At 44.9% G+C, this 25631-nt stretch overlaps 1 protein-coding gene across 8 annotated transcripts in view; it reads left to right on the top strand.

The window, feature by feature from the left end:
* Positions 1 to 25631, top strand: part of ABCC4 (ATP binding cassette subfamily C member 4 (PEL blood group)) — a 218152-nt gene that overhangs the window by 82300 nt on the left and 110221 nt on the right. For all 8 annotated transcript variants that reach the window (XM_073795355.1, XM_073795354.1, XM_033843477.2 and 5 more), the window contains 10 exons: positions 1501 to 1602; positions 5180 to 5269; positions 6474 to 6665; positions 11780 to 11874; positions 12102 to 12188; positions 18166 to 18262; positions 21480 to 21689; positions 23047 to 23187; positions 24006 to 24043; positions 24437 to 24531. In XM_073795355.1, coding sequence (XP_073651456.1) covers positions 1501 to 1602; positions 5180 to 5269; positions 6474 to 6665; positions 11780 to 11874; positions 12102 to 12188; positions 18166 to 18262; positions 21480 to 21689; positions 23047 to 23187; positions 24006 to 24043; positions 24437 to 24531 — 1147 coding nt within the window. The remainder of the gene's footprint in view (positions 1 to 1500; positions 1603 to 5179; positions 5270 to 6473; positions 6666 to 11779; positions 11875 to 12101; positions 12189 to 18165; positions 18263 to 21479; positions 21690 to 23046; positions 23188 to 24005; positions 24044 to 24436; positions 24532 to 25631) is intronic.

Below are 25631 nucleotides of genomic sequence, written 5' to 3'. Positions count from 1 at the left end.
TGGAGACAAACCTTGGTGTACCTTGGCTCCTAACAGCCATCACTCCAGCCTCCGTGTCCATTGTCACATGGCTGTTTTCTGCTTGTGTGTGTCTCTGCGTCTCTCTTCTGATAAGGACACCAATCATATTGCATTGAGGGCCCACCCTCGTCCAGTGTGATCTCACCTGAATTTATTGCATCTGCAGCAACCCTATTTCCAAATAAAGTCACGTTTTGAGGTATTTGCGGTTAGGACCTTAACATTTATTTATTTTCATCGGAGTGAGAAATTCTCCCTGTAACAAGTTCCGTGGTTAGTATGATCCTCCAGGGTGTTAGGGACCCAGACTTCTCTCTTGTTACTCCTCTGCATGTGTGACCTTGACCCAGCTGGTAACCTCCGAGGCCCAGGCCGTGGGGCGGATGAAGGTCCTGGACGTTGTCCCTTTCCAGCGGCCTGGATGTAGTCACGCGGCTACACCCATCTGCTCGGGAGGCTGGAGAGAGAGGGCCTCCTTCCAGGCTGCCAGGCGCCAGCGGAAACCTGGGGTTTGTTTCTTGTTGAATTATGTGCAGCATTTGCAGGGCAAGAGGGAGTTTTCCTGTATATGATTATGTTAGTTCAGTAGTGGTTCGCAGGACTTGGTTTTATTCAACTGAATTGCATTGAATAGCTGCTAAGGGGTGTGAAAATAGCAAGCAGTGGAGGATGTGGCCATTCCTGCTGTCGAGGAGAGAGGGCGTTGACTAAGGAGAAGAGACAAGTGATTGTGAATAGATGCTTGTAAACTATTTTTTAAGAGACAGAAACTTAATAAGAGCATTTCATTTTTAGAACAGTGACTTGAGTTATAGTAAATGACAAGCAGTGATTGATTTAACGTGCGTGAGGAGTAAAGCAGAGTGTACTTAAGTGCCCAGGGAAAGGTCACGACCCAAAACAGGCAGAGCCAGGGTTTTCCTATGTCTTGTGTTCCCAGCCTGTCCAGTGCCACCTGATACCTGCAGGCCTGGGAATGGCCTTCCTCTCCGTGTTCCTAGCAATGTTGCATCGTGCTTGGCACATGGTGGGATTCAGTAAATGTTACGGAATAATTAATTCCCTACCAACTCTTTTGTTTATTGTTAGTAACACAAAAGTAAAACAATGGAAATATCAAGCTTTTAAATGTGTTGGAGTTTGCGGCCACAGTTTCTCCTTAGGGTGGAACCAGTACACTTGTTGAGAAAGTTACAAAGACAGCCTCAGGGCCAGGAACTCTTTATTTGTCATATATGTAATATATATCATACTATACCGTACACTATCTGTAGACTTTATTGTATATTGTTATAATAGTATATAATATTCCGCATATTACCTAGTCTGTTCTGATGTGAACCTACACTTTAAGTACAGTTGGCAAAATGATATGTAGGCTGTATAAAGTTTTTTACTGCAAATTCCAAGAAAGCAGTTATTGTTGTTTATGCTTTTCTCCTGGAGTTTAAACAATCTGTGTTTTTCCTTTTTCTGTAGAACTTTCTGTTACTTGATGAGATAACACAGTGCAACCCTCAGCTGCCATCAGATGGTAAAATGATAGTGGACGTGCAAGATTTCACTGCTTCTTGGGATAAGGTAACACAGCCTGTGTACCAAGACTGTGACTGCTAAAAGACAACAGATTTATTGGAGAACTTTGAGGTTTTATACCTGGTGCAAAATGTGACCTGCTAATTTACTTGAAAGTATGTTATAAAAATTCTCAAAATCAGGAATAGGTTTGCAAATACTGGAGATTAAGTGTAAAATCAGCCTAAGACATTTGACATGTTGCTCCCGCTCTCGTTTTCAAGAGAGCTTTCAAAGTATTAGCACATTTTGACCTTAAAGTCCATATGTTTGTAATGTTAGAATTTATATTGATTGTGGAGAAAAAAAGCTGCAGTATGGAATGGGTTAACTGACAAATATACAACCAGTTGTTACAGACCAGAGGCTTTGGGGAATCGGTGTATACCTTTTTTGCCTTGATGTTCTCAGATCATCTTATTACATACTGAGGCCATGATTTAGGTCTTTGCTTTGGGGCAGGGTGGGGCTCCCCCATCCTAAGCTTCTCAATGGTTCTGGCTTCTTTGGTGGCAGCCAGGGACCGGGAGGCGACAGCAGGAGGGCATAGTGAGCACCCGTGATTCCCAGTTGAAGGCTTGCACTGTGTGGCAAGCTGACAGGGACAACTGGCAGTTCCGAACACTTGGTTTATTTATGACGTTCAGGCGAACAGGAAAAAGAGCAGGGTCGGCTCTCAAAACTGCACACCTAGTGCAGCCCCCTTTTCTGACGACTGAAACATTCCTGCCTCCCCGGTTCAGTGGTCCTCTGTGGATCACTCAGTAAAACAGAACCCATACCGCAGGAGAGGGCATTCCATGTGGGGAATACTTACACAGAGGATGAAAGACGGGGGAAGAAAAAAGCAGAAAGGGCAAAATGAGATTAGCAGTGGTGGGAAGCCGCTCCCACCCCCAGGGCTGGAAGGACTCAAACGAGGTGGTGCCTCTACCAGAGGGTCCACCATCCGGTGCAGAGCCCAGGAGCTCAACTGCTGGTGGGAGTGGAGACCACAGTGCAAGTGTCCGGACTGTGCAGACTCCTCGTGTGTGTTCACGCCTGTCACACCAAGTGTGGTGCCACTTGCATCCTGTTCACCTACTTCTGATTCAGTACCTGCTTCCCCACCGACAAAACAGTAGTATGTTCCCAAGTAAACAAAAATATACCCCCTTAGCTTTCGCACATGGAAACTCTAACAAGGTACCGTATCTGACCTGATAGTTTCTCCTACCTTAATAGTGTAGATTTACCTCCTGCTTGGTATTTCTCATCATAATACACTCGAAGCATTTATGAAAAGCACCATTAGAATTCCATTACGATGGCAACTCTTTGTGAATGGTAACACATACTTTGTATGAAACATTAACAAAATCTCTTATACCAAACTACGCGGCATTATAAAATGAGCTGTTTTGTTGTTCTTGCAAGAACGTGATAACGTGCTCTCAGACTTCTGTGTAACTTGCAGTGTAGTACAGAACACCCTATTCTGTTGTCCTGGCCTTGCCTGTGGAAGGCTGTGCCCTGGGCTGGGTCATTAGTAATTAGGGCCTCTCAGGTTAGGTCATGGGTGAAACATCCCTCGGGGATGGGGGAGTGGCACAGACCTTGGGGATTTTTGGAGAGAAGCGGAGTCTGAATGAATCCCCTGCTGGGTTGGGAGGCTGGAGATAGACATGGGCTTTCTAAGCTGCTCCGCTATACAGCCCCTTGGGCAGGTGGCAGAAGGTTTCAGGGACGCAGGTCTCATTCATGAAATGATGGGACTTGGTCTCAGTCTTTAAGGTTTAAAATAAATGGTCCTGTGGGAGCCTCCAAGGGACAGGGATTTCAAACTGTGTGTGGCAGCTGAGTGGGGCTCAGCTGATGATCCTGTGTAATCCGCATGCCCTGAGCCTGGATAACCAGGAGAGGACAGACCTCAGTACCATGGGCTGTCGAGTGCTGCCCTCTTCTGGTCACGGCAGAGCAGTGCCCGATCCTGAAGCCTGAACAGGGAGGGAACTCAGTGTCTGGTCCTGACGGACTGTGAGGTGTGGTGACAGGGAGCTGATGTTTGTAAGTGGCCCACTATTTTGTCGTCTTAACTGAGTGAAAAGTGGTAAAATAAGAACCCTAAGTGTCAGAGAAGAAGTGGAGAAGCTTAAATGTTTCTCATGTATTAAAGTCTAGCTTCCTATTTATCGATAGATTTGTAATTCCTGTAACATCTGGGGCTAGTGTTTTGGTGATGAAGAGCTTCAAGCCTGAACAGGGAGGGAGGTCCATGTGTTTTGCCCCAACAAACTGCAGGGCTGCAGCAGGAAGCTGTGTTTGTAGGTGGCTCATTATCGTGCAGTCGCAACTGAGTGAAAAGTAGCAAAATAAGAATGCAGGTGTTAATCAAAAAGAAAGGAGTGGAGTAGCTTTAAGAAGATGTCTCGTGTTAAAATATGGGGCTAGTTATTTTGATGATTAAAAATAATTATTTTTTCAGTAGCTGCCTGTATCTATAATCAGTTCAGTTCTTTCCAGAGAAATTTTCCATTTAGAACATTATCCAGACTTCTTATCCAGACCCTGTGCTTTTATTAGTCTTTTGGGCATTTTACTTAATCATACGTAACCACTGTTTTTTTTTTTTAACATTAGCAGTTAAGATTTTTTTTAAACACTTAGTATATGTAAAGAAATACACATACCCCTAAGTCTCTTTATGATAGAATTTACAGTTTGTTCAAGAACATGACCTGTGATTGGCACGATGAGTACTTTATCCGTCTCCTTTGTGTTAGACTGTTTGCTGTGACATGTACCTCCGTGGTTTGTTTTTGTTTTTTTTTAGGGTAGAAGTACTTTGTTGTCCCTATTTACCCAGAATAGGTAATGCATGTAAGGGGTACAAAACTGAGGCTTGATCACTCTAACCTACTGTGTTATACATAATCCCCCCGCCACCCCCATCCCCCCCTTTTTTTGGTTGTTAGTGTTAAATTGAATCTCTGGTGAAATTGGAGCCTTGACTGCCATTTATGTGACTTTATTTATCAAGAGCAACTTTATCATATAAAGCGCCCCGTTGCTTGCTGACCATTACTGAGATTCATTCTTTATCAAGTGAAAATAAAGAGATAAGTGGAGATGTCAAATTCTTAGTAGAGGACCAGCCATGATATGTACTTACACTGCCACCCTGTGGAGAGGAGTGAAGTAAACAACACCAATGGCTCTAATGAAAACTTACAAATGATTAAAAACCTCCCATACTGGATATTCTATTAATTATATTATATTAATAAGCTAGTGTGCATCGTGGAGTTTGCATTTCGAGGACGGGCCGTGTCATTGCAACTACTTAAATTCTGTGGGTGTCTAGAGCTCTGTCCGTATGAAAATCTGGCAAAAGAAGTAGGCTTCCTAAAGGCAACTAAAGCTGTTTCAAAGGTGTTTTTTGATGAAGAGGCCCCCAGGACTCACTATCTTAAAATAGGAAGGATGAAAATGTGGGTTATATTAGCATATCAGTGACTTACGTTATTTTCTCTACTTTCTGAAGTTCGTTTTTAATTTTATTGAAATGAACCGTCAACTTAAATTTGTAAACTTAAATTTACAGGCATCAGAAACCCCAACTCTACGAGGCCTTTCCTTTACTGTCAGACCCGGTGAGCTGTTAGCTGTGGTCGGACCCGTGGGAGCAGGAAAGGTAAGTTACGATGCCTTTCGGCAGCTTGATGCAATGCCACGGCCCCTGTGAAATTCTCAGAGTCGAGCCCAGAGCTGTAGGTAACACAGTTTGAATTGGATGTATCTCAAACAGCATTTCTCTGTTGCATGGAACATTAGTTTTGCAAGAAGGTTGCATGTCCAAATAAACGTGCATAAATGCCCACTTTGTTTTCCTTCCTGGTGCTTCATGTTACACAGTTGGGAACTGCTTGTCGGGACTTTGGACGTCTCAGTGAAGGAAATGGTTTATGTGACAGCTGTTCAGGACAGACTGAGACCGTGGGGACTTCTTTCTGTCACAGTGGGCCCTCCAGGAGGTCTGGAGGCTGTAATGGCTCTTCCGGGAAGCTCTGAGCATTTCCTCATGGGACTTGACGTGGTCCCGTCAGTGCACGTGTAGTGAGTGTGCAGCCATGTGCTGGAGCTGAAGATACAGACGTGAGCAAGCCGCAGACGCCTCTGCCCTCCAGAGGCAGCCGGGTTCTGGGGCGAGACAGATACGCAGGCAGATCATTTCAGCCCAGTGTGGTGAGCGCTGTGATGCTGTGGACACAGACGCGCCACCCCTGTGTGTTGTTAAAGATTTGAAGGACATGTGCACGTGCACTTGGTCTCCTGTGTTCTGTACAACAAAATACAGAAATCTAAACGTGGGATGTGTACACGAGGGGGTGATGATTTAAGTTATGATGGAGTTTTGCTCTTTGGACACGACTCACTTCAGAGTATTTTGAAAAATAATCATCTTTCGGTATATTATTCATAGAAAGCTTTATTTAAGAACAAGTGTTTGTCAAGTAAAGGATACCCGGATGCAGGAACAACTGCACTAAACATCAGATACATGAAACTACACGTTCTGCTGGGCTGCTCTGCTAGTTAAGGATGTTAAACGTTCTAACTTAGTCTTTGCTGAGTAGAGCATTTCAGTTGCGGGAAACTCTTGGGCAGTTTAGATTGTCATAGTATTATATTAATATTCCTTATCAATCAATAGTGTACATTGACCAGTAGTGTTATTTTCAATTTTTTTGTCTCAACTGCCACAGCTGTACTTTATCCTCTTTTAAAGGAAAGGGTTCTATCGTTTATCAAGCGCCCAGGGTGGGGACAGTTGTTCTGCGGGGTGTGTCCGTCCTGAGTGCTGCCTGTTCACGCGTGTGTGTTGCCATCTGTTTCAGTCGTCACTGTTGAGTGCTGTGCTGGGGGAGCTGCCCCCGAGCCAGGGGCTGGTCAGCGTGCACGGGAGGATCGCGTATGTTTCTCAGCAGCCCTGGGTGTTTTCAGGAACTCTGAGGAGTAATATTCTATTTGGGAAGAAATATGAAAAAGAACGATATGAAAAAGTAATAAAGGCTTGTGCTTTGAAAAAGGTGAGTCATGACTTTTGAGTTATATATACTCGAATTTCAAATGATGATAGTGTTGGTTTAAACTACAAGGTTTGTTAAAAGACCTTTTAATGTTGTTTAATGCTTTTTTTTTTTAACATCTTTATTGGAGTATAATTGCTTTACAATGGTATGTTAGTTTCAGCTTCACAACAAAATGAATCAGTTATATATATACATATATTCCCATATCTCTTCCCGCTTGCGTCTCCCACCCTCCCACCCTCCCTATCCCACCCCTCCAGGCGGTCACAAAGCACCGAGCTGATCTCCCTGTGCTGTGCGGCTGCTTCCCACTAGCTATCTACCTTACGTTTGGTAGTGTATGTATGTCCATGCCTCTTTATCGCTTTGTCACCGTTTACCCTTCCCCCTCCCCTGTTTAATGCTTTTAAGCTGGTCTTCTGGATGAACATGTACACACGTATGCTACTGTTTGAATTCTGATGTGGTAACGACGCCCACAGAATGCCTTTTTGGGGGAGGAGACTTTCACTTTGTGAAGTTTCATTCACTTTTACCTTCTTTTTTTAATGCACAATTACAAAAATTTGTGAAAATAGAGAGCACAGTTTAATGAACTCTCAGTTACCCACCCCCAGCTTCAGCCAGGATCAGCTCGTGGCCAGTCTTGCTGCATCTCTACCCCTGCCCACTGCTGGCCCCACTCCCACCCCAGATTATTCTGAAGCAGATCCTAGGCCTCAGATTAGTTCATCTGTAAACATTTCACTAGTTTTCTCTAAAAGATAGGAAAGCCTCTGGAAAAAAGTCGCCACGTTATTGCACCTGAAAAGTAACCTGAATTTCCTGAATATCATCAGTGTTCTCGTCAGTGTTTCCATGTTGTTAATCATCTCACTGGGAAATTTCTTTAACCTTTGGCTTGAGTCGGGCTCCACGTAAGGTCTGCGCCTTGCACTGGGTTGATGCCTCCCTGGTCCCTTTCATTCTCTAGGTTTCCCTCTCCGCTTCACTTTTGACTTGTAATTTATTATTTAAAGAAAAAGTAATGCTTTAACATTTCTTCTTAATATGGCCTATTTTCATTGGGGAAGAGATTGTTTTCAGAAATGACATTGAATTTCATAGAAAATGGAAAATGAAACATTTCTCTGTACCTGGGGATTTAAATGAAATTAGTGAATCAGTTATGCAAACTGAACTTAGCTTGTAGGATAATATAATTTAGTGAAACAAAAGAAAAAAATGTAAATACTGATAAATACTGTGTTATTCTCTTTGGTTATAAAAATCTGAATAATGGCGTTAAAGAGCTCTTCCCCCGCCCCCCCTCCCCCCGGGGTCTGGTCAGAGCAGTCTGAGCTTCCTATTGTTCTTTTATACTGTGAGGAAAAGGCTGGGACAGGGTTTCAAAGGTGTGGTGTTAAAGGCCTGTGTGGAAATAGTTACTCCGCTTGAACAATGGCTTGAACATCATAGACTGTGTTAGATGAGTAGCATTTGATGATGTTCTGGGCACAACACAATTGTTTGCTTGTTTAATGGGCTTCTGTTTCCTTCTTGTGAGTTATGGTTAATGGGAGATTTTTCGTTTACAGAAGTGAAGTAAAGTTGACAGTAATGAGGTAGAATTTTAAAAAAATGATATACGAAAAGGGGAAATGCAAATGTAAAACAGTAAGAAAAATAGCTCTCATTTATTCAGAGTCCATGTGGAAGTCATTTTTCTGTTTGTCACTCACGTGCAAGCACACATGACAAGGTGTATGAGTTATTAATCTTTTACAAGGCTCTTTGATGTTACCGTCCTCATTTTATAGTTAGTAAAACTGAGGCTTGAGAGATGGAATGCCTCACCTCTACATTTGCAGCTCAGGTTTAAGACCCAAGGGGGTCAGTGCTTTGCCCCAGCCCCGTGGGGTGATGGGACCAGTAACTCGGGCCGTGTTCTGGGGCTTCACCCACCCTCGGGTGTCCCTGCGGCACAGACCCTGGTGGGAAGGGGCCCCTGCAGGACTGGGCTGCACAGCGATTCTTCTGTACGTGATGTGAGGTTTATAAATACATACTGCTCTCCTGTTGTGCTGCGTGGTCGGGACATAGAATTGGGGCCCCTCGTGCCCATTCCCTCCTTGGCAGGAAGGGAGGCCCAGGGTGGAGAAGGAGCGGAGAGCAGAGTCCTGGCCCCGGCTTCGTCACTTGCCTGCTGTCACTTTGGACACGTCCTGTTTCCTGCCTGGGCCTCTGACGTTTCTGCAGCAAAATGAGGGCGTTGGGTCAGAGGGTTTCCAAGAGGTTTTGCTGCTGCTCTCAAATGGAATCTATGTGTCAATGAATGGTCATAAGACCGTTACAGGTAATATTGGTGTCGTGGAATTATTTTGACCTGTAGATACAGAGACTACGTGTGTAGTAGGAAAAAAAAGTGTGGTCTTTGGAGAGAAATGGTCCTGAGTAGTAATTTCAGGTGTTTCTCTGTTTCCTTTCTATAAAATGAGGGGGAGGTGTGGGTTTGTTGTAAAGAGAAAGGCAATGTTTGTAAAATGCAAACCTGCCAGGTTTTCAGTAAATACATACATAGAAACAAAAATAATAAAGATTTCTTTTTATGGGTGGTTCCCATAAAATAGGAAAAAGCAGCATTTCTTTTATTACATATCTTAATAACTAGATGCTTTATACTAGATCTAATTGAAGTACGTGTTTAACTTCATTGAGCCGAAAACGTATCTGTAGTTAAAATATAAAGTAATCACATTTGGCAACGTCGAATTAAGCTGATGCCATATTCAAAGTGACCCTATAGGGAGTTATACAACACAATGTAGGGAACCACCTAATGTTTGGCCTGCTGTAGGGATCGTGTTTAAACTGCAAGGCTTAGGAGATAGAAGGTTCAGGGAATGAGTTTCAGTTTCTCTATTTAGTAGGGAAAAAATCATGTGATTTCAGCTGCTTTTCTGAACCGCACCTGGCCTCAGTTTCATCGTCTTTAAAATGGAAATCATAGTGCTATCGGCCAAATGGATTTAAAGCTGTGATGAAAGGCAGTTTTACGCTGTTTGACTCTGGAACCCAGCCCTCCTCTGCCAGGGGCTCACGTCAGGTCCCCGTTAAATATTTTAACAGTCTGTTCCATGTTTGTACACGAAGTCTCCAGCATCCCTAAAGGGCCCTTGATGTGCTTCTGGACAGATGACATCAAACCAGCGTCGCCATTTCCTAGTTTTCCCGTAGTTTGTGTGTCTGCTTTTCATTGAAAATTGGTGAAGAAGAATACCTTCCTGTCAGTGGGAGGAATTGTACTATGTGATGAACTCAGGCTTTTCCCCTTTAACCTAATCAGAAAATGGTGGCTGGGAAATCAGCCTGACTTGGATTTTGCTTCAAATCGTCTAAAAAGTTTTCCCATTCGTGCTGGTCCTTAAATAGACTGCAGAGCTAACAGCACACTGGAAGTCCTCCTACCAGACTTGCAGAGAGAGCCTGTTTCTTACGCCCTGACTGTGCTCGAGTGGATCTAAGTGCCTTTTCTAAAACATGGTTCGGGCTGCCGCACTACAGTGTGGTGCTGTTGTGAGAAGGAAACCAAAACAGCATAAAATGGAGGCGTAAAAGCTAAGCAGAACAGTTTGCAAGGACTGTCATCAGTGAAACAGAGGCCAAGTAAACTGTGTGTGTGTGTGTGTGTGTGTGTGTGTGTGTGTGTGTGTGTGGAAGGCTGGGAACGTATCTTAAAACGGCTTATTGTATCTCAGGAAAACCCAAAGCAAGCGATGGTAGTAAAGAATTAAGGTGAAAAAATGATGAATTTTCATGACAGAGCAATTGCTGCTTTTCATCTGATGCTCTGCATTTAAGCTTTGAGTGTACAGGGCACCTGCGTGTGCCTGTGTGTCTTTGTGGCCGTCAGGGAGGGTTATGATGGGGATGGTCTCTTTCTTTTCCTTGTGGTCATGTGCTTTGCGTGTCGTGATTCACACTGCGTGGGTTTTCACTGTTGGTTTGATGAGAAAATAGGCCTCAATCACCAATAGCAAGTTACAGTCCCTTCACGTCCTTATTCCGTTTATGGAGGGTGTTTGTACACTTGTTTTGATTCTCACAGGATCCTTGAGTTTAGTGATTGTTTCTGCAGCACATTTCTGTAGAAGTTGAAAATGAGACTTAGGGATTTCAAAGGACTGGTTTATCATGGAGATCCCAGTGTGCCACTGGTTCTCTCCCCAGATTTGCTGAAGTAGAGACCAGGAAATGAGGGCTTCATTTGTAGAAAGGTAGTCTGTGTATCCTAGGTTGATGCCTGAGGGGTTTAGTAGAAAACAAACTCTCTGCAAACTCTGCTTGTCTATGCCAGGATCTGTCAGATGATAATTATATAGATATATATAATTATAATCTGTAAGATGATAATCTAAATCTAAGCCTGCTTCACCCTCCAACAGATCTACTCAAACCCCCTCTGAACTGAGCCCTTGTCGACCCCAGTAGTGACTCACTTTCCCTCCTCTACTCCCTATCCCCCTAAGCCGGCTTCCTTTTTCTTCTAGTCCTTAGTACTTGCACTCATGTTAATTTTCCATCTCCCATCACGGAAAGAAACTCTAGGGACTTTGTTTCCTCTTGGATGAATTCCTTGTGCCCAGAACACTGCCTGGTATATAGTTAATCCTCAATAAATGTGTGTCAAAATAGTCAACTGCATAAATGCTGTGAAAAACTACAGAATGAAAAAAAATGAAAAGCCCTGAGAGGTTTTTTTTAACGTTTAACGTTACAACTTAGTCACTATAAAATATACCCATTGCTGTTGATCAAATACTTGTATAAAGAACTGATGCTAGAAGGTTAGCATGATAAGAGGAGAACACATTTTATGTGGTTTTTTTGCGGTTCGCGGGCCTCTCACTGTTGTGGCCTCTCCCGTTGCGGAGCACAGGCTCCGGATGCGCAGGCTCAGCGGCCATGGCTCACGGGCCCAGCCACTACGCGGCATGTGGGATCCTCCCGGACCGGGGCACGAACCCGTGTCGCCTGCATCGGCAGGCGGACTCTCAACCACTGCGCCACCAGGGAAGCCCGAGAACACATTTGAAATCTTTCTCTTTTTCCCCTTTTCTGTCTCCATGTAGGATTTACAGCTTTTGGAGGATGGAGACCTAACTGTGATAGGAGACCGGGGAACCACGCTGAGTGGAGGCCAGAAAGCCCGGGTCAACCTCGCCAGGTAAATGGCGTTTCAGTTGCCTTCCTGCCCCTCCCTCCTCCATGGCTCCTAGTGGAAGCGAGCACGCAGACCCCGCTCACCGGGTGGGCCCTGTGTGAAGCAGGGTCTTGGCCCTTTTCCATGGGCTCTTGGAATGAATAATGATTTGCTGGACACCATCTTGATTCGAGGATGGGACACAGGAAGCTTGAAGCGTCCTTCTCCTGACATCTCTCTACGTTTCATAGAGCCGTGTATCAGGACGCAGACATCTACCTCCTGGACGATCCGCTCAGTGCAGTAGATGCAGAAGTGAGCAGGCACCTGTTCGAGCTGTGAGTTTGCTCCTGTTTTCTATCATTTCTGCTTTCCAGGAAGAGATCAGGGAAGAGAGCTCAGGAGGGCGTGTGTGCTTCAGGAGACTCGGCTCATTCTGCCCTGGTGTCCCTGTCCCCCCTCCCTTCCCTCCACAGAAGATCCGTCCTAGAGAACTTTTGCATGAGGATGAGGTCAAGATAGGAAAATGCAGAAGGAGCTTGCAGTGTGTGGAGGCCAGTGGAGTCCATGCTTTGGGGAGGAGAGGAACAGATGGCAGATTTCCCCTTGCTGCTTGTAGTTGACAACCACACATTGTGGGTGGATCCAGCCCCAGCAGTAAGAAAGGCGACGTACGTACGGTGTTTAAATCAGAGAGTGGGACTCAGTAGCCTGGTACTTGGCTGCTGGTCCTTTTCCTCCATCAGTTGTTTAAGGCATGTTAGAATCGAAGTTCTCAGTAGTGACATAGGGCTTCCATGGAAAGGCCTAGCTGGTTTCTGCTTATTATTGTATCGGTTTGGAAATACTTCATGAAGTCTAGAATTTAAGAATGATTTTTCTTCCACCTCAGAGTATGACTTCAAATATTTAACATTGCTTCATGGACGCTTACTAGAATTAATACTTAGACCCACATTGTAGGGTTAAGTTGAATTTCAAACTCGGTATCTAATACCTGGCTGAAATGCTGACTTTCACTTTGAGTTTCTGGAATTTGTTGTCAGTGGCTCTTGTTTGGCCACAGAACCCCTGGAGCAGAACAGCTCTGATGCTTTTCTGTGTATCATGTGTCCTAACACACGCTGACTGAGGCCTCTGTGGAGTCTAGACTGGCCTCTTCGAAAGCCTCGTGAACTTGCTTTTTCTGAAACACCACCCACATCTACCCCACGGTTAGTTACCTTGCTGTTCACCTTGTTAAAGCCAACGAGCCCTTCCAGCTGCACTTATTAAAGCCCTACTGTGTGCACTGAGATCCATGCCCTTACAGATGTTGTTGCACAAAACCTCTCAGTTTACAGAGGAGAACAGTGAGCCAGGAGAGGGGAAGGACCCACACGGGGCAGAATAAGGGAGACTGAGACGTTCAGCTCTCATTTCTGCCTCTAAGGAACCTGTCTCTATGGAGCTTGTTAAGACAGATGCCTGGGAAAAGGTCAGCAGAGTCGCGGTTTAGAGGGTTTGGATATAGGATGGTAAATGCTAAGTGGAAGTAGAAGTGGGCAGCTGTAGGCTTTCAGGTGAAGTTGGAAAGCTCCCTGTGCACTGGCCTTAACGGGAAGTGCCCTGTGGGCCTGCAGGCTGGAAGGGTTTGTGGAGGCTGAGAATAGGATTCAGTTCCTTTTGCTAAATGGGAAGAAGCAAGGCTATGAGAACAACAGCAGGCACGTCCTCGCCTGGAGGATGCAGGTTGTACGGCAGAGAGAAGCAATTTGAAATTTTCGCCGTCAGTTCCTCTTAGTTTGCTAGGGCTCTGTCTGTCCAGGCTGCTCTCACAGGAGACCATAGACTGGGCAGCTAAGAAATAACAGAAATTTATCTCTCATAGTTCTGGAAGCTGGGAAAGCCCAAGGTCAAGGCACTGTCAGATTTGGTGCCTGGTGAGGGCCCCATTCCTGTGTCTTCACATGGCAGAAGGGGTGAGGGAGCCGTTTGGGTTCCTTATATAGGGACACTGATCCCATTCATGCAGGCTCTGCCCTCATGACCTAATCACCTCCCTACGGCCCCATACCTTCACTATGGGGATTAGGTTTCAGCGTATGAATTTTGAGGAAAAAAAACAGTCTGCAGCAGCCTGTTACATGGTGAAGGCTGGAAGGTCAAGATCAAGGTGTGGGCAGGTTTGGTTGCTGCGGAAACCTCTCTTCCTGACTTCCGATGGCATCCTCCTTGCCGTGTCCTCTCTCTGTGTCCGCACGTGATCTGTTCTCTGTCCATGTGCCCTGCTCTTAGGTATTGGGCTCCTCTGTTTCTTTGTTTGTTTTTTTTTTTTTTTTTTTTTTTTTTGCGTTACGCGGGCCTCTCACTGCTGTGGCCTCTCCCGTTGCGGAGCGCAGGCTCCGGACGCGCAGGCTCAGCGGCCGTGGCTCACGGGACCAGCCGCTCCGCGGCATGTGGGATCTTTCCGGACCGGGGCACGAACCCACGTCCCCTGCATCGGCAGGCGGACTCCCAACCACTGCGCCACCAGGGAAGCCCGGGCTCCTCTGTTTCTGAGGACCCCAGTCAGATTGCATTAGGCCCAGCGTAATTAAGGGTAACAATTATTTCTTTAAAGGCCCTGTCACCAGATACTAAGGTACTGGCGAATAATGTGTCAACATGAATTTTTGGGGGGAAAAACTTCATTCGCAGCAAGTCCTAAGTAGCATAGTAAAGAGGCTTTCGCAGAGTCAGCAGTGTGAGAGAGAGACGGGTGAGGCCGCCCTGAGCTCTGGGTACTGGGAGCTGGGATTCCACATCCACTAAGCAAGGGCCATTGGCGGGTTCCACCAAAGTCTGTATGTAACTTGTGCTTCGTTTTGGGGTGGTGAGAGAGCTCTGGAGATCCATGGTGCTGATGGCTGACGACAGTCTGAATGTACTGAATGCTACCGAGCTGTGTGCTTAAAAATAGTTGAAATGGTAAACTTTACATTGTGTATATTTTACCACAATAAAAAAAAGTGCCCAAGTTAGCACTGAATCTTTCAGCACGCAAGAGCAGGGCAGCCGACACGTGGCATGGCCTCCAGCTCTCTGGTCTGACCCCCTTTTCCCACCCTCTCCTGATCGTGACTTTATGAATTTTCCCGTAGGGAAGTGCCTTGTGGCTTGTCACGGGTTCAGTGAAAGGGCGCTAATGCCGTGACAGAGGTTCCCCACCCCCCATCCTCCTGGCATCACGGGCAGTTCAGCCTCCCTGTTCCCAGGGTGCTTATTACCACAGAAGTTCTCCCAAGTTCTTCTAACAGAGGCAGTATTTATAGCTGTTGGGTTTAATGACCTTGGATGTACACTTGATAGAAGCAAGCTTGTTCAGACTGTTGTTTGCTAATCAGAACCACATTCTCTGGGGAAACTTAGGGCAGAGAGCACGAATGCAATTTAGGAAATCGCTCAGCAGCAACTGGAGAATGTTCTCAACGAGTTAGAAAATTGGATGGAACAGTGTGCTCTGAAAGATGGTGGTCGTGTCGAAGCTCAGTAATGGGGAGTGTTTTGTATTAAAAGTGAACGAAGTGCACTTCTACTTGCTGTTGACAGTTTCCTTCAGTCATGAATATACATTGAAGGTTGTTAAGGTTTGTGAATTTTCCAACTATACGTTGTAAACCTTAAGTGGATTCTCTCACCTACAGAAGGTTAGAGCCTTAGGTGAACTGATGCAGTCTCACCTGTGTCCAGCTGTGGATCCCGTTTTCGTTCAGAGACCCCCACGTCGCCAGACCCCCCCCCGGCTCCCTGCGTCACCAGCTCTTCGGGCCTGTCCTGGTCAGATGCCCACGCTGCTGTCCACACAGTTCGCCCTCTCTGCTCCAGCCCCTCACAGACCCCCCTCATGTTCAGGCTGCAGATCCAGGTCCTCAGACGGAGAACGAGCTCCTTTGCCATCTGCCCCCATCAGCCTTTCCAGCTGGCCCTCACACCCACTGGGCCTTCCAGCCGTGCCGGCTTTGTGACGGGCCCTTTCTCACACCTGTCTGTCTGTAGATACTGCTCCCTCTGTGCCAGAGCCCCTGCCTTTCCCTCCTGTTCCTTCAGGGGGAGCCTGTGCCCTTCTGTCTTCCCACAGCCCTTGGTGGGTTGGACTTGACCATTCATCAGTCCTCCCCACCCCGCTATAAGCTGTGAATGCATGAAGACACCTTAGCAGGGCATGTTCTGTCCCAGGACCCTTGGACCTGCTGTGCCTTCTTCTAGGGACGTTTCCCCAGATAGGCTCCCGTGTCACCCCCATCTAAGGCAGCAGCCCCCCTTGCTTTTCCTTCAGAGCACACATCACGGCCCGACAGTGCATTTTCCATACTCGTTCAGCGTGTCCCTCTGTTCACGGTGCGGAGTAGCGTCTGCTTCCTTCACCTGTGGATGTATGCTCGACAGTTAGGACTGTGCCTGGTATCTCACCAAAGCCTGTCGAATGAATGAATGTAGATAGGTGCTCTTTTTCATTCTTATTTGATTCACTCTGCTACGGGAGGTACCCCCTGTTAACACAGCCCTTATATAGGAATATATATAGTATTACAGGATTAACACAGCCCTTATATAGGAATAATGCTTAAAGAACTCATCCCTGAATCAATTATTTCTGTATGGTATGTCTTGGAAATCTTTACTCTTAAAAACTTGGAAGATAGATTATTTTCCTAGAGATTTGGATTAAAAGTCTTAATTAGGAATAAATTTGTAGCCATCAACTGATCACTTTATTGTAATTATTTATATTACCTTTTCTGTGATGGAATTACAGGAAGAAAACATTCTAGAACTTTTGGGTAGCTCTGTCTTGGACATGGCAGCCCATTAGATTTGATTAACATCTGTCTTCAGTGGCTATTGACAGATAATTTTGAATTTAGGAGAAACAATTCCATGAAAAGCTTTAGTGCTAAGTCTGAAAAGGTGTTTACTTGGTCAAGAAATTTAGTACAAAATCTGAACTAAGACATGTCAAAAGGTGAAAATAAGTCCGTTTCGACATAATGGAGCGATGGTGTATGTGTCTACGTCCTGCGCTCTCGCTTCTGATCACAGACCCAGTGTCCAGCGTGTCCCCTTAGGACTTTTCTGTCCTGAGTCCAGAGCACATGACCGCTCATGGGTTAGGAGGAGTGCAGGCGGGGCTGACGTGTACTGAGCGGATTGGTGGTTTGATTTCTCAGAACATGTGGGTGAGTTGTCATTGGCCTTGTTTTGAGATGAAGACACTGAGGTGTAGTAGCTTGTCCGACGCTGTCGGGCTCGTGAGAGGGACTGAGCTGCAGTCTGCTGCCTCCAGACTCTGCACCTGGCTCACTCAGCAGGCTGAGCTGTGGCCCAGGTCCCTGAGATTTGCTCTGCGAGGGTCTCAGGCACCCAGCATACACGCCTGGAGCCCTGCCTGTGGTCACCGGGGCCCTGGATCCGGCTACTAGCTTCCCCAGAGGGGTTGTAGACCCCTCTAGGATGAGCCTGGGGCTGAGTCCCTAGGGGTCTGCATTTAAAATGTGGAGCAGTTTGAGGGGTTACTGTAAAAATACAACACTGAAGTTTGAGTACTTGAGGGGGTTTTGGCTAAGAGGATTGGCGTCGGTTGAGCCACTGGATGACTTCCACTGTGACGTGGACCATTTGGACTCTCATCTTTCATTTTCACATTCAGAAAGTTTTCAGTGCAAATGAAATAAGATTTACTTCCTGGATGAGACTGGGAGTGTTGTAGAGACTGATCAAGGCCATGATAGCATTTGTTTTCAATCTAATGTTATTTGGGAAGAAATGTCTACAAAACGCAATCTGGCTAAGGTTACTGAGAAGCTATGACTTTTTTAGGGGGGTTAATATGTACATCATAAACAATCACCTGGGAAACTGTCTATGAAAAGTGTGTCCATTTTTATATGACATAGATCACTCTTCTCCCATTCTCAGCATAGGTGTAAAATAATTCGTATTGTAATTCAGTCAGCTTTTGGAATCTCAGTTTTGCTCCATTGTTTTCACTGTGAGCTATGTAAATAATTGTTAAGATCCGTTTTAGGAAAAACAACTTAGCAGTTGGTGCATCTTTCGCTGGACTGCTTTCTAGAATTTTTTAGTGGAGCTAGATTCAAACTTGCTGCTGACTTGAGGACCTAGTTGAATTGATTGATTTATATTTGTATTTAATTTGTATTCATACTGGTATTTGAAGTAGAGGACTTTGACTGCTGTCTTGTCTTTTTCTCACTATGTTTTCAAATTCTCTGCTTCCAATTTGGAGCACCTCCACTAACGTGCTTTTGCACGCTGTACCTTTTACATTTGTAGGTGTATTTGTCAAGCCTTGTATCAGAAGATCACAGTCCTAGTGACACATCAGTTGCAGTACCTAAAAGCTGCAAGTCAGATTCTGATACTGAAAGATGTAAGTAATTTCTAAAAGTCTGTGCAAATTGCTAGCACTTAGTTGTGTTGAAGGCCAGCCCTCCCCGCAGGTCACTCTCCTTGGATTCTTCATAAACGCCCTTTTCTGCCTCAGTTTTATGCCCCCCTTTTCTCAGAGCTGGTATCCATGGCTTTGAGGATGGATCCAAAGCCCTTAGAAATATCCCTGTTGCACTCTAAGCCACAGAAGCCCTAAACTGTATAAAAGTGCTGCTGCAGAGTTGCTGAATTATCCGTGTTGCTGTGAAAATTGTTAAGGATAATGATGCTATTTGATTTAGAACTTTTTATTTTCCCCTTCCACAACCTAAATCAAAGTGTATTATTTGGAAATTAGAGATACTGAGACATGTTTTTATCCACCTGTTTGTTGTACAGTTTGCCTAAAGAGCATCTTTCATTAATCCCAAAATGGGTAACCGAGCACCCCCAGTTAGAGATGCCCACTCTGCTGGTTTACCCAGTTGCTTTGTCTCAGTGCTCAGATCTTTTTATGTGTCTGATACGTGTGAGATCGTGTGCAGCAGGAGGACAAAGCCCTCCCTTCCCAGGGCTCCCATTCTTATGGGGACAGATGTGATGAAAGAGGGGGTGGGGCTGATATCCTGGCTTCCTCCCTGAGGAGCTGGTGCCTCTCCGGCCTGAGGGACACGAGGGTGCGGGCCATCCAGGCACCTGGGGGAGGGGGGTCCTAAGGAAGGAGCTGAGCTGGCAGGTTGGAGGAATGGCAGGAAGGCCAGCGTGTCTGAGGAGAGGGAGCGGGGGGCCATGGAGGGCGCTGGTCTCTGAGCAGTGGGCGGCAGGCCAGGAAGTGGGATGGAAGCTACTGGACGGTCCAGAGCAGGTGAGTGATGTGGTCTGAGGTGGGATTTAAAAGATTCCTCCAATGTTCGCTGGACGGGCAACAGCAGAAACAGAAGTCTTGGTATTGTTGAGAAGATTCTAGAGCTGCCATAGCAAAGTACTGAAGACTAGGTGGCTTAAAGCAACAGAAATGTATCTTCTCACTGTTCTGTAGGCTGCAAGTCCCAAATCAAGGTGCTGGCAGGGCCGTGCGCTCCCTGAAGGCTCTAGGGAAGAATCCTCCCTTCCACCTTCTGGGGTTCACCGGCCTTCCTTGGGGTTCCTTGGCTTACAGCTGCAGGACTGTAGTCTCTGCCTCTGATGTCACGTGGCCATTGTCCCCGTGTCTGTCTTAGGCTCTTCTCTTCTCATAAGGACATCAGTTGTATTGGATTTAAGGCATCCCTACTCCAGAATGACGCCGTCTTTCCTTCATTACGTGTGCAAAGAAGCTGTATCCAAATAAGGCCACGTTCAGAGGTGTCATGTTTAGGGCTTGAACATATCTTTTTTGGGGGGCCACCATTCATCGAATGCACAACAACTCACGTGTTTGGGGGTTGAGTAGAGATTATTGAGAATTTTGCCGAGTTAGTGGTGGTTTTATGCTTCGCTCCTTGTTTGCCTGTGTTCCTCAGCACTTCCATCGTGAACCCTTGTCTGTCCCAATAGGCCCTCACTTATGAAATGAATTTCTGCCATAAGAAAGAGTATTAAAATGCAGATCCTCTATTCCTCCCTAAATCGGGGCCTCAGATTCTTCCAGCTTGAGGATAATGAATTTCATATGCAGAGACATGATGCTAGTGTGGTAAAGCTCCAGCATCAGCAGTATTAATGAGCACAGAATCGGTGATTGTCAGTAACCTGGGCGACCAGAATAACCAGTGTGTGGATGTGTCAGGGCCCCCTTATTGCTTGTTCTGAGGAGACCACCCTCAGCTTTAGTACTGTCAGAACAAGCAGTTATCCGCTGGTGAGCACCCTTGGGTGAGTTGGGGTCCATCCTTACTGTTTGCCTGGTCCCTCTCTCACAGTAGTGAGGGGGTGACTGCCTCCCCGTCCCTTCAGAATTATCAACGTTTGGCTGCAGAGTAAAATTGCTTTCTGTGTACCACTAGTCATTTCCCTGTGCATCTTACAGATAACTAAGTAGAAAGTTGTAATTTCCTTAAAGAAGGTGTATGCATTTTGCTTCCCAAGTGGAGCAAGACACAATATATCCTGAATAATTTTCTAGTTCTGCAGTGTCAGGTGGTACCCAAAGGCTTCACTGGGTTTCTCCCAGTGGCCCGCCTCAGGGGATAGGGTGAGAAGGGGTATCAGCTGGGGTCCTGGCCCACCTTCTTCCATCTGTCTTGCCTTCACCAGAGATGCCCTCCTTTGTTTAGTTTTTTTTTTATTCTCTCGTTTTAAAGTTAGTTTTATATATATATATATGTATGTATAAACTTTTTATTTAATATTGGAGTATAGACAGTGAACAATGTTGTGAGAGTTTCAGGCGCACAGCAGAGGGACTCAGCCATACTGCCTTAACCAGAGCTGCCCTCCTTTGTTTAGTTTTGCATCCTGGGATTTCCCATATTTTGTTTGCAACTGAATGAATCAGCTGTGTCTTTTTTTGTATGGTGAAAAAATAGAAAAAATCTTCTGCACATTACTTTATATAACTTTGTAAGTGAGGGAAACTGCAATGATGTGTCACATGTGTTAAAAGAAAATGATTAGACTGGCTGTAGTTGAAGCAGTTGCCTGATTTGGGGAAGACAGGCTGCTTGTGATGGGTTGTTCGTTCCTAAGTTCTTTCTCAGACTAAAGTGCATTGGTTCTGGCTGAAGTTTTCGCTTGTGGCGTGGGGTACCAAGGCATTAGAGCCATCCCAGTCTTAGGGCCTCCTTGTTTAGCTACTTTATCAGGTGGAATATTGAATTTTCTAACTTCTGCGTTTGTGGGGAGGTTGTAAAGACCATGAAGACGCCGCAACGCCGCTCATGGGTTCTCTCAGTTCCCATGTTGTCTAAACAGACTATATTGATACTCCCACCAACATCTGTGCTTTCTGCTTCCCTGAAGATGCCCATGATAGTTACGTCAGTGGTCTGCATTTTAAATTCATGATCACACATTTCTTTCATATCCCCCAGTACCTAACGCAGGGTGTGGCGGAGAACAGAATGCTCAGTTCAGTTGAACTGAACTGGATTTGTTAACCAGAGTTTCAGATCTAAGGATCATTTTTTTAACAAAAATCATACTTTAAGATTAATTTACTTCTCTTGACCAGTATTTACATTATATTAGTATTATCAAATGCAAATGCATTCCTTTCAAATTCTTTATTGTTCTTTTAGGGAGAAATGGTCCAAAAGGGGACGTACACTGAGTTCCTGAAATCTGGGATAGATTTTGGTTCCATTTTAAAGAAGGAGAATGAGGAGACTGAGCCATCTACAGTTCCAGGATCTCCAGCTCTGAGGAATCGCACCTTTTCCGAGTCCTCAGTTTGGTCTCAACAGTCTTCCAGACCCTCGTTGAAAGATGCCGCTCCAGAGGACCAAGATGTGAGTTTGTCATCCTGCAAATGCCCTGGTCTGTCTGCTCTCGGTGGACTCGTGGACCTTCAGTCTTCTCCACTCGTGACATCTTCGTTTGTCCCAAAGTAGATCCTAAGTTGCCTAGGCCTTATTCCGTGGAATTGGTAGAATTAAAAGGGCATGCAGGGAGCAAGCCTGATTAGGGTTCTTCTTTGGGTGTAGGGTCGAGAATCTTATGGACTCCAGTAGTGGGTCTACTGCTATGAATTCCAGGATGCATGTGATATTGACATTAGAACTCTTCATGTTACCATAGTTAAAATCGTACTTGCTCTGGTAGACCCTGGCTTCCCTTGTTCATCCAGAGGCTTAATTTGAAGAACCCCTCATACCCAGCCTGCTATGACTTACATTAAATCAGCTACGGTTCCTACATGTTGGAATGTTCTGGCAGTGCAGGTGACTGATGGTGGTATTTTCCCCCATTGTCAGATGGCCTGTGATAGGCCAAAGGTAGCATGTCCAAAGGACCTGACACATAGTAGACACTTTGGAGTTAGTTCTTGTCTGTCTTTCTTATCTTTCAAGACCGAGAACCACACCTTATCCACCTTGCATTTCCAGTGGCCAGCATAGAGCCCAGGACATCCATAGCCCATGTGACTCTATAATGTATTCTAAGTCCTCCAGACAGAAATGCAGAAATGCACTAGATCTCCCTTAGAAACATGCACAGGTGTTCCTCGATATCCAATCCCTCAGTCTCCAAACCCGGGAGCCTGGATGATTCTGATAAGTATTCAGATTAGTCGCTCACATTCCAAACTCAGGAATCCCTCTCTGAAATTCAGGAACCAAACAGATTTGGATCATATGCTGCTCCCCTGCTATCCAAACTCACATGTCTCCAGCTCACAGTGTGAACTCAGTTTACTCTATTTAACTAATATTTTGAACACACACTTTGTTTTATGTTTCTATAATTGAGTGACACAAATAAACTAGAGGGGTATTTTAGCTACATAACATTTTGTATAATTATTTTGGAAAAAGCTTCTGCATTTATAGTTTAATCAGTTATGTTGTAAGGGGGCTATCAATCATGGTGTTCTAATTTAAGCAAAGGTCCCCAAGAACATTGTGCAAATGGTATTCCTTATCTCTAATAGATTCCTAGAAGTAGCATGGTTGGGTAAATGCATACATGGTTTGGCTAGATACTTCCACACCTTTCTCTGTGGGAGGTGGACCGTCTTGCACGCTCCTATCAGCATATAAGTTGTGTCTCTTTCCCCACAGCTTTGCAGTGGAGGTCACTGTTGAATTCTAAAAATTGTAGGGTTCATTATTTATATTTTTGTCTCTCACTGCCTTTCCTTTCCAGACTGAGAATATACAGGTTACACTATCTGAGGAGAGCCGTTTGGAAGGAAAAGTTGGTTTTAAGGCCTACAAAAATTACTTCACAGCCGGTGCTCCCTGCCTTATCATCCTTTTCCTTATTCCAGTAAACATCGCAGCTCAGGTAAGTAAGGACATTTATTTTGTTTTGTGCCCTGAGGTTGATACTTGTAATACTCTTTATACTGTATTATTTATTTTACTGTATTATTATTTTTAATATGTGTATTAAGGGATTTATTTCAGAAAACTGACTCCATGAGATTGTGGGATCTAGCTGGGTGAATCTGAAATCAGAAAGGCAGGTGTGCGGGCTGGAACCCCAGGCAGGAGCTGACCCTGCAGTTTTGAGGCACAATTTCTTCCTTCTCCAGGAAGCGTCAGGTCTTGCTCTTAAGGCCTTCGTCTGACTGGAGAAGGCCCATCACACTGTTCAGGGCAATGTTCTTTACTTAAGTTCTGACGATAGATGTGAACCACATCTACAAAATACCTTAACAGCAATATCTAGATGAGAGTTTCACTGAGTCACTGGAGACTGGGCTAGCCAAGCTGACACAGAAAACTGACCATCACAGTACCTGTCAAACTTTCTTCCTTTGAAAAATCCTGACATTTATACAATTATTAACTATATTTTGCAGTCCACTGGGATTTGCGCTGAAAAGCGTTAATATGTGCGGAGCAAAATAAGTGAGACTTACTGGGTGTTGTGTGTCCGTGACAGAGAGATTCTAGGAAAAATATGAAGTCTTTTAAAGATTTTAAAATGTCACATGCCCTTCCCTGACCTGTGGTTCTCTGGGATGTGGGGCTTGCCCCGACCTGAGCTGGAAGGACCGTGTCCGTTCTCTGGAGCCTTTCCATCACCCATTCTAGTGAGTGGGGTTTGGAGGGGGTCAGTCATGTCACTGTTTGAGTGATTGTTGTTTCCTGCTCCAGGTTGCCTACGTCCTTCAGGATTGGTGGCTTTCATACTGGTGAGTGATTCCTGGTCTGACCCAAAGTGCTAAAAAATCGACACGAGTTCTCAGTTTCCCACACAGTCATGGGGGCGGGGGGATGGGGCTTGTTTAGCCTCCTCTTCTGATCCGCACATAGTTTCCCTGAAGAAAAGTTAAAGCTCCTGCTGGTGGGTGTGACCCTCCCATGGTCTCTCCTGATGTCTGACCCTTAGCGGGTTCCTTACAGACAGTTTTGAGAACTGTAAGTCATGATTCAAATTGAATTTTTATAAGGTAGACAGACACAGGGCCTTGTGAGCTGGGAAACATTTTCCAGCATAAAACATGACCCCTAAATCGAGGTTCATTTTTTTTTGTATTTACCTAATTCCATCTATTGCATAATGTTTTTTCTTCCCTGTTCCATAGGGCGAATGAACAGAGTGCCCTGAATGTCACTGTTAATGGACAAGGAAATGTAACTGAAAAACTCGATTTATACTGGTACTTAGGAATTTACTCAGGTAAAATTGAATCATCTGGTCTATTATACGAGAGTCTGAGGTGCTTACTATGAGCCTGTGTGAGCAACTAGGGCTTCCAGGAGTAATTCAGTAATGTCTTAACAGATTAAGAGTCTGAGTCGCATTTATTCTGTGAATTAATTAGAATAATTATTTTTAAAATCTACTAGAAGAGAGAGGTTGAATGAAAACTCTTAATTTGCTCTGTACTGGATTTTGGAAGTTAAACCAGGATTGCACATTCAGAAAACCAGCCACTGGAAATATGTGGCTATTGTCTACTCTAATAGGTTGCTTTAGCTAAATCTTATATCATTATATGGATGGGCAAGAGGATTAGAAACGGATCCCCACCCTGTGGTTCGGATTGTTCCAATTCTTTCTGAATAAACCTTGGCTTTTATGGACCTTGGATGAAATCCTCTGGCAGCAAGGGCCCCCACATAAAAGCATTATTCCCTCGTAGGTATGCAAAACTCCCCTTCGCCACATTGCTCATCTCTTGGGCTTCACTAATTACTTAAGAGAGAAGCTAAGCAGGGAGAAATCCAGTGTCTGGGAATTAGGATTCCGAGTCTTTCTTACCTTGAGATCACAATGTTATCGTGTCCGCAACTGTGCGATTAATTTAACTTCTGGCTTGCCAGGCTAATATTAACATGGCTGTCTGTTTTCACAAGAGTGCCTAGAATATATGTAGCTTTTAAAAGGAAATCCTCATCTAAAATTTTAAATATTCCCGCAGGAAATACTCACACAAGCCTTCTGCAAAGATAGAGTGAGTTATCTTTGTAAGAACATACTCGCTGAAATTTTGTGTGTATTTCGTTGATCTCTTGCTAAGAAATCTAAGCCCATTAGCTGTTTACCTTCTCAGTTGGTGGACTATGAGGGCTTAAAGGAAGAAGGAAGGGATTTTGTTATACATTCATATAGGATGGTGGGCTAAGGAAAGTGCCTATTGATGGAATCCAGGAATTTGAGCGGTTTTCAGGGTTTAAATAAGTGTTGTGTCATCTAAAGGGAAAAAAGTACTTGGTGGAATATTTATTACAGAAGTTATTCTATTTAGCATTGTGAGTTCAAAAGATCTTAGGGGA

Source organism: Tursiops truncatus, chromosome 18 (assembly GCF_011762595.2).
Source record: "Tursiops truncatus isolate mTurTru1 chromosome 18, mTurTru1.mat.Y, whole genome shotgun sequence".
NCBI lineage: Eukaryota > Metazoa > Chordata > Mammalia > Artiodactyla > Delphinidae > Tursiops > Tursiops truncatus.
Note: the sequence above shows the minus strand (reverse complement) of the source record. Positions and strands in the feature narration are given on the sequence as shown.